At 36.1% G+C, this 12417-nt stretch overlaps 1 protein-coding gene across 1 annotated transcript in view; it reads left to right on the top strand.

Annotated features, from left to right (window-relative positions):
• The window catches only part of CLIC4 (chloride intracellular channel 4), an 80980-nt gene that overhangs the window by 55996 nt on the left and 12567 nt on the right, over positions 1-12417 (top strand). The window contains exons 3-4 of the mRNA XM_029227482.1: positions 1612-1737; positions 9232-9338. Coding sequence (XP_029083315.1) covers positions 1612-1737; positions 9232-9338 — 233 coding nt within the window. The remainder of the gene's footprint in view (positions 1-1611; positions 1738-9231; positions 9339-12417) is intronic.

Genomic DNA, 12417 nt, shown 5'->3' with positions numbered 1-12417 from the left:
TGGCTTTTTGTCCCCATGCCATTGACTGGTAGAAATCTAATTAGTTGAACTGTAGACTGCCCCAAATTCTGGAGTTGGCTGATTGCTTCCTTGTGGTATCATTTAACTTTGTTCTGTAACTCCTTGTGTTTCCTGTAAATGAACTTTTTGGTCCCAGGACCCGTTTATACACTTAAATTATTGAGGACCTCAAAGAGCTTTCAGTTATTATTGATTTTACTATATTAGAAATTAAAACTGAGAAATTTAAAATATTTACTAATTCATTTAAGTAAAACAATCATGAACTCATTGTTATCACAAATTTTTTTAAGAATTAAAAATATCTGTATTTTCCAAAACAAAATTAGTGAGAAGAGTGGCATTGTTTTATATTTTTGTACCTATCTAATGTCTGCTTGACAGAAGACAGATTCTCATATCTGCTTCTGTATATATTACCTTGTGATGACACACACCAAGTAGCCTATGGGAAACTCCACTGTACAGGCATGAGAGAATGAGAGTGGAAAAGGTAAATGATGTCAGTATTATGCGAATGGTTTTGACCTCATGGACCATCTGATGAAAGGGTCCCCTAGATCACAATTTTAGAGACAGCTGCCCAAGGAGACTTAATTTTAGAGTCAGGTTTGACTTATTTGGTAAGAATATTTCATAGGTGGTGATGTATGCCTCATATTTTATCATTAGGATGCACACCATATCTGTCATGTTATTGACTCTAGGATTCATTGGTAGGCTTAGGTGAGCCATTTTGCTTTTTTTAATAGGGTAGCATACAGTTTCACCATTTTTATCAGTGTTCTGTGTATTTTCAGTTTCTCCTAATTCATGGGAGGAAAATTTCTTCATTATTTAATTTTGAATTTCTTTGATGATTGGGTTCTTGGACCCTTTTCCATACATTCACTTATCTATTTCTTATCAATTTATTTTCACCCATACCTACTTGAATTTTTGATGAATTTGGACAAAATCCTCCTTATTTACTATACTATTTTTTTCCATTCTATGTTGCTTTTTACCTTTGTTTACGCTATTTTTTATATATTGAAGTAATTTTGATATTAGTCAAATCTCATAATCTTTTTCATTGTTAAGTCTGGACTTATAGGAAAATGGAGAAGTAGCATTTGAATTTGAAATCTTATGGAAAAGGACTGTAGGAATCAGCTGCTCTTCTTCCTTATTAAAAAAAAGAAAAGAAAAGGAAGGCCTAGAGAAGCAGAGAAGTTATAGTTTGCCCGTCTTTACACAGTGAGTTGGTGCCAGAGTTGAGACTAGAGACTGACCTTCCCAAGTCTTCTTCCCTTCATTCCACCTCCATTTCTAATAAGTACCTCAGTTATGTTTGGAATGAGAATGAAGAACTTTGTCTTTGGTTAAAATCAAAGACTTTTAATTTTTTTATCCTAAATTATGTGCTTTGTGGATGTTTGCTTCTTACTAGAGTACTATTGTGGCTGTTATACTTAGTGGAAAAAAATACTATTTCTTATTCATTTTTATATATTTTAAAATTTAGAATCACTCTGAGAATGTAAAGTATTGTTGCTTCTCAGTTAGAGTAAAAAATGACCTGATTTTGACCACTATTTTGTCTAACAGGAAGCCTGCAGACCTGCAGAACTTGGCTCCGGGGACCCACCCACCATTTATAACTTTCAACAATGAGGTCAAAACGGATGTAAATAAGATTGAAGAATTTCTTGAAGAAGTCTTATGCCCCCCCAAGTGAGTACTGAAGAAAATATGCATGGAAATATTGCCATCTCTTTAAAGTTTGTCTTATCTGGCCGTTAGAGACATTTCTCCTGATTGTACTTGAGTTAAATTGTCACAGCATTAAGTTGGAATGACTAGCACTTCTCTTCATACATTATAATGCTACACAAATGACAGAATAGGCTGCCAGGTAGGCCAGTAAGCCACACTAAGAAAGGTAAGAATCTGATTAAGCTATAGAATACCTTGTGAAAGTAGGTTTAAGACACATGAGATAGGTCAGGAAAGACTGGTTATTTGAGGTCCCAAAATGAGAGAGAAGTTTAGGGAGAAGAAAAGATGGGGAAAGACTGAACTGAACCCAGCCAGAATATCTAAGCAGGAGTGTGGTACAGGTTGCTGGGAGATTTCCTATCAGGCCATTTTAAAGGTAACTTTCTGAAGCTACCACCCAAGGGAATTAACTTTTTAGATTGTGTCCCTGGGATTCCATTTTTATTTATGTATTTCTTTGAGGTATTCTGGATCCCCCAGTCTTGCGTATTAGCCCACATGGTTAATGATTTTAAAGTACTCAACTATTTACTATACTGTGAGGTGTAGTTGAGGAATAGATGTACTGTAACGACAGTTACCTAAATTGCAACTATTCATCATAATGTAATCTTGGCATAGGTTCAAAGCATCATTGGTTTCTTTTAGGTTTTTCCAGTTTCATTATCCTGAAAACTGGAATGTTTCTTCTGGCCCAAACCTTTTCTTGTTAGTTGTTTTTCACCCTCCATATATACAGATAAATTTCCCTGAATTGGGATTAATGGGTCAGAGAGTTCTAAAATAATAGTTAATCAGTATTCATTCCTTCATTCATTAGTTTATCCTGCAAACGGTTACTGGGCAACAAAGCCCTATGTATGTAATAGTTAATAAGATAGTTCCTGCTCTCAAGAAGTGCAGTCAAATACGTATGAAGAGATAGTGGTGCCGTGGGAGAGTGAGTAGAATCAGAAAAGGCTTTATAGAAAGAGATAACACTTGAACTGAGCTTTAACTGAAAAAAAAAAAAAAAAGTGGCCTTTAGCAGGTGAATGAAGGGATGACAGATGTTCCAAGCAAAAAATAATTTTGAATAAATAGTGTTTCTTTGGGGGACCTAAAGCTGTGGCTGGAGCGTAGCATGCAGGGTTGGGGATGGTAGGCAGGAAGGCTGCCAGGAGACATATGAATAATGACACCTCTGTCTACAACTAGCCCATCTTCAATTGTGAGCAGAATTGCTCTCTGTTTAGCAATCTTATACTAAGCTTAAAATTCATTTTCTTTTATTTTTTTTAAAGCATTGACTAATTTAATCCTCACATCCACAGTGGCATTGGTACTTTTGTTTTTAATTAATTAATTAATTTTTGCTGTGTTGGGTCTTCGTTTCTGTGCGAGGGCTTTCTCTAGTTGTGGCAAGCGGGGGCCACTCTTCATTGCGGTGCGCGGGCCTCTCACTATCGCGGCCTCTTTTGTTGCGGAGCGCGGGCTCCAGATGCGCAGGCTCAGTAGTTGTGGCTCATGAGCCTAGTTGCTCCGCGGCATGTGGCCTAGTTGCTCCGCGGCATGTGGGATCTTCCCAGACCAGGGCTCGAACCCGTGTCCCCTGCATTAGCAGGCAGATTCTCAACCACTGCGCCACCAGGGAAGCCCCAAAATTCATTTTCTTAATCGTGTATTCTAAAGCTTATTCTCTGCCTTCCTTCCTGTCTTTCTAAGACCCTCAAACTTCTTTTTTTTTTTAATTTTTATTTTTTTGGGTGTAGCTGCTTCACAGTGTTGTGCTAGTTTCTGCTGTACAGTGAAGTGACTCAGCCATATGTAAGCCTCAACACTTTTTTATCTCTACTGTCCAGGAGTCCTAACCTTCCTTCCATCCCTAGTAAAGTTTCTCTAGACCAACATTAATAAAACCATATTTGTCTTTTCCTCCAGGCCATGTATATAGTTAGAATACTGATAAATTGAAACTGGGATCCTTGTAAAAATATGAATTGAAGCTGTATACACATAAGTAAGGAACTATTATGAACATGCATTCAGCTTAGTAGAAATAACTTTTCAGATATTGTTTTGCATCATAGAACCTACTGGATCTCTTTTACTCTTTTTATGTATGTATGTATGTATATTTTACCCTTTTTATTCTTAAAGTCTGTCAGCTCTAAGGAAAGCTCCATATTTGCCATCTTATCCTCAGACACTAATGGAAGTGATCGTCCTCTCATAACTGATGATCATTGTGTCAACATTAAATTATAAATAGAGAAACAGGGCTTCCCTGGTGGTGCAGTGGTTGAGAGTCTGCCTGCCGATGCAGGGGACACGGGTTCGTGCCCTGGTCCGGGAAGATCCCACATGCCGTGGAGCGGCTGGGCCCGTGAGCCATGGCCGCTGAGCCTGCGCATCCGGAGCCTGTGCTCCGCAACGGGAGAGGCCACAACAGTGAGAGGCCCGCGTACCGCAAAAAAAGAAAAAAAAAAATAGAGCAACAGTTTGAATGACATTCATTCTCTTTGAAGGAAGTTGTATGTTGTTTTAAAGCATTGTCTAAAATGTTTGTTGTGTAAATCCTCCCAAGGATATTTACGTTTTTGAAATCAGTATGCTGATAACATTATATACCATTTCAGTAAAATGGGCATTTTCTCATATTCTCTTCTAGCCTTCTTCTTCAACAATAGCAGCAATAACAGCAACAAAAATAATTTTCATTATTCTTTCTTATTTTTCTCAGAGGGAATAAATATTAACAGAAGTAGTAGAACTAATATCAAAATATTCAATTTTTTTGGCATCCAGTACTCTGTAAGACACCATAGCTTTTTGAATTGGACCTTGAAAATAAACATTTTCGCATTGCTTTTTTTTGTTTTCTGTTTTTTTTTTTGGCTGTGCCATGTGGCTTGTGGGATCTTAGTTTCCCAGCCAGGGACTGAACCTGGGCCCTTGGCATTGAGAGCACAGAGTCCTAACCACTGGACCGCCAGGGAATTCCCTCATTTTGCTTTTCATATAGAGAAAATTTAGCTTCATTTCATTTGGGCATATTCATAGAGATACTCTAACCAGGAATGATCTTTTCTTTTGGTTTAAATAATTTAATTTAAAACTTGGAGATCTTTCTGTTATAAAGGGTTCATAATCCACTAAATTCTCTCTGTGGTTAATTTTCCTTGTTTTTATGTTGAAGTTTATATTCTGAAGAGTTTCTAAATAAAGTTTAAAATTTTACTTTATATAGAAGGGAGTATTTTTGATGTTACTAATGCCTCTGCTATTATTAACTAACATTCAAGTGCTAATTATGTGCCATGCACTGTGCATTATTTTGTGGATTATCTCAATTCTCTCAAAGACTATGAAAAAACTGAAGATGAGTAATCCAAATAATTTGTCCAAGATTTCACAGTTCATGGTGGCAGAGCTGGCATACTTACTTTCAAAGCCAAGTAAAAACAAAAACCTATGTTTGACTTTTGTAAAAGGTAAAATGTGAGTCTTTAATTGTAATTGTGCTTTAGTGAGTACAAAATTGAAGGCTAGCTCAAGTTTAGAGGAAGGGTAGGTAATATAAAAAGCAAAGGTAGTTTGTTTTACTGTGATGACCAAGTGGGACTGAAGGTGGTTTTCAAACTTAATTTAATGAATCCTTTTTTAAAAGTAGGTGAGGTTTAACTTCTGTTGAGTTTTTATTTATATGCATTGGAACAGCATGTTTGGATCGGGAGTACCTTGCCCTTAGTGGGCTCTGTAACGCATAATGTGAAATGCAGATCAAACAGCATATTCTCTGTCATGCAGAATTGCTTCTAGAGGATGAGAGGAGGAAGTGTTTCTGGGACCACCACATACATTCTTCTTCCTTTCTTCTGTTCTAGGGCAGCCAGGGGCTGTCTGCCTTTTCTCTGTAAGATAAGGAGGTCTTCAGGTCCTTAGCTGACCCTACTCACACTGATTGTAAGTCTTCTTGTTTCCAGATAGGATGAGGACAAAAGGCAGAAGAGTTGTACAAGCTGGTGGACTAGAATCTAGCGTTTCTAATAACAAGTTTTTGGCATTTGATGATACTGAGAACAGAGGGGTTTTTATGTGAGCATTTCTGATTTAATCATGACAAGTACAAATACAGGCAACTGTCTATTCTAGAGTTGTTTAGAATTTAGAGACTAATGAAAAGATAAAATCAAGGAACTTTTGCTGGTCTAGGTAACTATAGGTTTTAAAGAAGAAACTATCTTTCTTCTCTTCTGGGGATATTTTTTTCAGTTCCCCTTGCTTGAAAGAAGGAACTACTTTGCCCAAAAAAAGCTTTCAAAAAAACTTGGAAATTTGGGTTTTTAACTGAAGCAGGCTTGTATACTTGGCTAACTTAATGATAAAAGGATAGAGGAAGCTAGATAATTTTGGAGAAGAGTTCTATAAACTGTTGTTAAGCCTTTTTTTTTTTTTTTTTTGTGGTACGCGGGCCTCTCACTGTTGTGGCCTCTCCCGTTGCGGAGCACAGGCTCCGGACGCACAGGCTCAGCGGCCATGGCTCACGGGCCCGTCTGCTCCGCGGCATGAGGGATCTTCCCGGACCGGGGCACAAACCCGTGTCCCCTGCATTGGCAGGCAGACTCTCAACCACTGCACCACCAGGGAAGCCCACCTTTTTTTTATTTTAAGAGAAATATAACGAAACTTGAGTTTACAGGGATAATTTAATAGACTGTATAACCACACTTTATTCTTACATTAACACAAGGAAGGAGAAAATGTTTGAGATCTTTCTTAAAGGATGGAAGTATTCTTAGCTAGTCTACCATTAATAATAGTCCGTGATGTAATACAGGATGTGATAAAGGACTGATCTGAAAGTCTACCCTGGATGCACATGTCTATTCTGTTGTTGACACATAGCCTTTTATTAATTATTTGCCTTCCTTTTGTTAAATGTTTAAGTGAATGCTCATAATAATTGAAAAGTATTGCTTTATCAAGCAGTTTGCTAAAACTACTAATAATGAATTATTAAAATCCAGTGTTTGGGGGGAATGCAAAAAAAAGTTGACAGCTGATTTTGGACCTACCAGTTTAGCATTTGATTTATCTTTTAGAACGTGATCTTTAATAAAACAAAAACAAAACAACACTGGACCTGGGGACAGGAGATGTGAGTTTCAGTTTGACAATACTTTTAACTAGTCCAGTGATTTTGGGGCCAACTATGTAAGCTTTCTGGAATATAATTAACTTTTAGGCAAAATGAGAGATTGAGGTGAGTGGTCTCTTGTAACTATAGTATTGTATGCACTAAATTAATAGTACAAATTTAATTGTCTTGGAGGAGGAGAATAGGGCATGTTTAACCTGCTTTAGAGAACACTGTTTTTCTTAAGAATTGTAACAGCATCTATTTCCATATGAATAAAGGATATGCTGATTGCAAGTCTTTAATTTTTACCTGTTCATTAAAACAGATCTCTAGTAAGCATGCTTCTATGTGCTGATCATTACAACCCCAGTACTTAGTACAATTCCTGACACGTGGTAGATACTTAATATTTAGAATAAATGAATATATGCATGAATAATGAATATATAAATAATCTGTAATTCAAGCCTACCTTTCTATAAGTTATTATGAGAATTATGAAGTTAACTTCATTAGAAAAAGTTGGTACTGCTAAATATTGGTTGGGGAAAAGAAGTAAATCTGGAAACTTGGCTAGAGGAAGTCATAGATATATTGAAGAGGCACTTCAGTATATTTTGTTCCTTGCACTATTTTTTGTTTGGAATGAGTCAGTGAAGGTACTGTATTATAAGCGGTGGAAACATTTAAATTAGAGGCTGGCTGTTTTCATAGTCAAGGGAAATTCAGGAATGTTGAAGCTGGAATTAACTGTTTCAGCTCAGGCAGGGAAAATAAAAAGAGAGAGAAGGTAAAGTTTTCTATAGTTAGCAGGAAAAAAAATACATATATATACACACATACACATATATATAATATACACATGCATACACACACAGGTGAAATTTACTATAATCATTCACTGAAAAGCTTGTTATGTAATTAATTTCATTTCTAATTATGAAGAACTCTTTAAGCTTAAAAATAGGTATTAAACAGGAAAATAACTTGAGCATGCTGGTATTCAATAGATATTTTATATTCTCCTTACCAATATAGTACTATGTCTAATTTAGAAGATGTATCTTTTCTTGAATTTAAAATGGCAAACGTAAAAGATATGAATATAAAAACTAACCTGAAACTACAGCTTACAACTGAACAAATTTTTTTCTAAAAATACCTCACTTTCATTTTTAATTTAAAGAAAAGTAGTAAGACAGCATCTTAAAATATATGAATAAATCTAAACTAGTTCAGTGTAAGATTTTTTCCATAGTCTTACCGGCCCCCAGCCCGTTTTGCAGGGCTTTTAAGCTGATCAGTCTTCCCTAAAGTGGTGCTCAAGAGTCTGGACTTCTCTAGTCCTGACTCCCTGGAGCTGATACAAGCTCTGCTGAAGGGAGAAGTAAAGAATTGGGCTTTTTCACATGTATTTTCCAATTTGAGGAAGAAATAAACATTGGGTATGTGTGTTTGAAAATTTAAGTATATGACATACACATTTGTGTGTGTTTTTTTAAAAAAGCTGTTGTGTCATGAATGTCTTTTCTCAAAGTAGAAAGACTTTGTAACAGCACAACAGAGCACTTGTTAGCAAAATTCCTGATGTCTTATTTTTCTGTTGCTCATTGTCACCCTTACAATATTTAATATATGGGAGGTTTTGGAAAATCCTTAGTGTAGGAAAGTGAATGATAAGCCTCCTGCTGTTTTTGTCCTTAATCTACGCTTGGGCAGCTTAGACTCTTCCTCCTGTCAGGGTTCTGTGGTACTGCTTTACATGGCTGGCTCAGTGTGTGGCATACCCAAGATCTGTCTGTTTGGCACTCCTATTTGAGAAGGCTCTACAGTTGAAATGTGGCTAGTGTAACTGAGGAAATGAATTTTAACTTTATTATGATTAATTTAAATTCATATTCAGATAACCACAAGTCACTAATGGCTACCATCTTGGACAATTCAAATATATAACATTTCCATCATCACAGAACGTTCTCTTGGATAGCTCTGCTCTAGAGTTCTCTTTCCAAGACGCCCATGGGCTTGGCACAAGTCTCTGAACAAGTAGACTTTCCCCAGCATTCTAATTTATAAAATGGAGGTGGAGTGTGGATGAGCTTTGGTTGCCAAGAATATTAATATGTGAACAAAAACACTGTGTAGAACTTTGTTTCCTAAGGAAAAAACACATCTTAAAAATATCATGGAAAACAGATGATGGCATTTCTTAGAGTAATAACTGTTAAAAGATGTCTAGTAACTGCTAGCACAATGGTTTGATTGAGAGAATTTATGCTAATGTATCTTTGGAGGATCTATAATCCGTTATTACATTTTTCATTTAGGTACTTAAAGCTTTCACCAAAACACCCAGAATCAAATACCGCTGGAATGGACATCTTTGCCAAATTCTCTGCATATATCAAGAATTCAAGGCCAGAGGCTAATGAAGGTAAAAAAAACCAAATGATTGAATTAGCACTGTAGAACCATTCCCCCCTCCCCGCAAAAATACCCCAAAACAAAACAAAAACAGGAACAAAGACCAAAAATCCCTATTATGACAGTGATTATAAATGATTACTTTGGAGGCCAGACATTCCCGTAAGTATCAAAAACTGGCTTTCAGAGTTGATCAGAGATTTGAGGATAAACCAGGGTAAGTCCTTAAATTGCTTTTTTCTGTGTTTCTTGCTAGTGGGACTGTGCCTAGCATAAAGTAGATGTGTGATAAAATGTTTATTGAATAAATTTGTTCTCATATTCTTCTGAGAAGTTACCACTAAGGGAGCTATACAGAAAACTATGGCCTCACGAACAGTGGCCTGGGTGGTTGAGGAGGTTGGAATAGGTGGATACAGTGCAATTTAAAGTGTTTCCAAATCTTTGTTTATTATCCGTGCCAGCAACCTGAAATCAGCCTGGGTGGATTTTTGTGCTAATTACCCTTAAGAGCAGTTTTTGGAGTTGCTCTAAGAGAGATTTGGACTCACCAGCCTTCCAAATTTCTCCATATCCTAAAATTAAAATTTTAGTTTCAAGTCATATTTTCATGGTGAGAATTGTTTAGGTAGTACAGATGCAACTTCCTTCTTTTATTTATTAAAAGACACTATCTTATTATTTCATTTACCAAACTTACATATAGTAAAGGGAAGCCTCTTAGAAAGAGGTCCCATTTAATGAACCTTGTCTTAATGTCACCATTCAGTCATTTCCCCTTTTCTTCTCTTTAGGGTGTTAAGCATTGTTCTTCCTGGGGAAAACTATATAGAGAGAGCATTAGTGTTTAATTAAAAGTAACAATAATAACCAAAGAGCCAACTCGTGAAGACACTATAATCCATCATAATTTTAGACTCTTTGGTAGCTTGGGTGGGTTTCTTTGGGTAGAGTTTATGGCAGCAAATGAGCAAGAATACCAAAGGGGAAAAAATATCAGTGCTGGTTAAGCAAGAATAAACATTTTAAAAAATTGAAACATTTGCTGATTTCCTTATGTTATTTCAGTGGGTAGATTTCCAAGCTATTCAGGCTTTTATTTTTTTCTATAGCGAAGGGAAAAAAGGGAAAACCTTAGTGCTCAGGCCTGGCTTATTAAGTGTGTTTCAGTAGCTGCCTTAGTTTGGGAGCAATTTTCCTTAGTAATTGGCTTTTCTTTCTGACTACTGTTTCTGTCTGAGAATTTTATATACTAGGTAAACAGTTATACTGGAGCCCCTCCTATCCACAGACAGTATCTTTTCTGTTCTACCCTCCTTCCTGCAGGTGACTGTTCTTTTTACACCCAGATGCTCTTGCTGCATAGTTCTTTGAACTCTCTTAGTTAAAGTCATAATGTTTTTATTTCTCTGTGTGGCTTTTGGAAACTAGAGGGTGGTTGAATTTATTTTGACACTTGGTGGGGAGGAGAGGGAAATAAAATGTGTTTGCTTAAAAAAACCCAACAAAACCAATTGCTTTGAGGGATGGGATGGGGGTAGAGAATAGGGGAGAAAGTGACTCATTTAAGTATAACTTTGTATTCTATTTTTTCCTATCAATTTGTTACTGTCTTAAGTAGCCACCTACACTTACTGTCCTTAGAATGCTGTAACCAATAAGAACAAACAACATAATGAATTACACAGTGCAGAATTTAGAAGGCTTTTTACATTAAATTACCTATTGGTAAATAAGAATTCCAGTTACCAAGCAACTTCCCCCCACAGTGGCCTGCCACTGCCTTGGGACTTTAGAAAACAGTATTCCAAATCACTTTGGAGCTTAACAGGTCTCCCTTATGTATATTTGTTGCAGGTCTCTTATCTGTCTGTTTAGTGCAATTAAATGCCTTAAATAAGCCTTAGTCATCCACCTCCTAATTCCCCCAAACAATAAACAACTTACATGAAGATGGATTTGTCATTTTACATGGTAAATCAGAGTAGGCAAGCCTTTGATTAGTTTTAAAAACCTATTAAATGTTTTATAAAATCCAGTGTGTTTGGACAATTTTAAGACCTTTTAAGAGCTAATTCTATCTAAGTAAGGGATTAGATGCCTAGATGCTATAGCAATTGGGCTAGTGAAAGTGAAAGAGAAGGGCCAATGCTTATATTGGGGTACAGAGTAAGCAAATATGATTTAAAGAATAAAATAAATGAAAGGAAACATAGATAGATAGATAGATAAAACATATAATTCTTTCAGTAACATGTCTGAGGTGATTGGGAGTAACAGCTTGTTTTTTTTGAAGCATTAAAAGAGAAATTAATGGGTAATTCCTTTTATGGGATGGGTTCATTATGACCTGTCCCAGATCTCCTAAGTTTTTTTCAGTTCTGTGATTTCATTCATTTATATAACTTATTAAGCTCCCAAATGTAACTAATAGATAATTTATTAGTCTGTTGATGTTTATAATATTCTTAAGAGATCAGTGAATTTAGCAGTGATGAAATCTGCCGTTATAGCCTCCGAGGCATATTTCATAATGTCCCAATTCCCACTTTTAAATGGAGGCAAGGAATCTTTAGATTCTGATCAGTTCCTTTTTATTCAAGATTTATTCTCCCTCCCTAGTTGCCTCCCTCTCTCCATCCATCTCTCTCTTTCTGTCTCTCTCCGGAAAAGTGTGTGGAATCAGAGGATGGTTGTTCATCATTGTAGCAATGAAACTGCGTTGGGTATTTAATCATGTTTAAATACTTATTACCTCTCCCTGTTTTCCACTGATGTGTTACCTGGCATTTAAAAATTGCTTGTGTAAGATTACCCTTTTATTAAAACTAGCAGTAGCTTTAAAATATAGTTTTGTCCATGTAAGTGCTCATAATTCTTTTCTTCACTGTAAATTATATTTTTCTACAACAGTAACTGTCTTGTTACATTTAATGCTTTTTGCCTTGCGCTTTTACTCATTCAAATTATACAAGTAGTAGAATAATGCATGCTTTTTGAAGAAGTTAAAATAGTACAGAAATTAATAAAATTTCAGTGCCCCTTCTTAGTCATATCATATAAACTCTTCCCCAGCAGTTAGTATGTAT

This window comes from Monodon monoceros, unplaced genomic scaffold, assembly GCF_005190385.1.
Source record: "Monodon monoceros isolate NGI ecotype Baffin Bay Population unplaced genomic scaffold, NGI_Narwhal_1 Super_Scaffold_18, whole genome shotgun sequence".
NCBI lineage: Eukaryota > Metazoa > Chordata > Mammalia > Artiodactyla > Monodontidae > Monodon > Monodon monoceros.
Note: the sequence above shows the minus strand (reverse complement) of the source record. Positions and strands in the feature narration are given on the sequence as shown.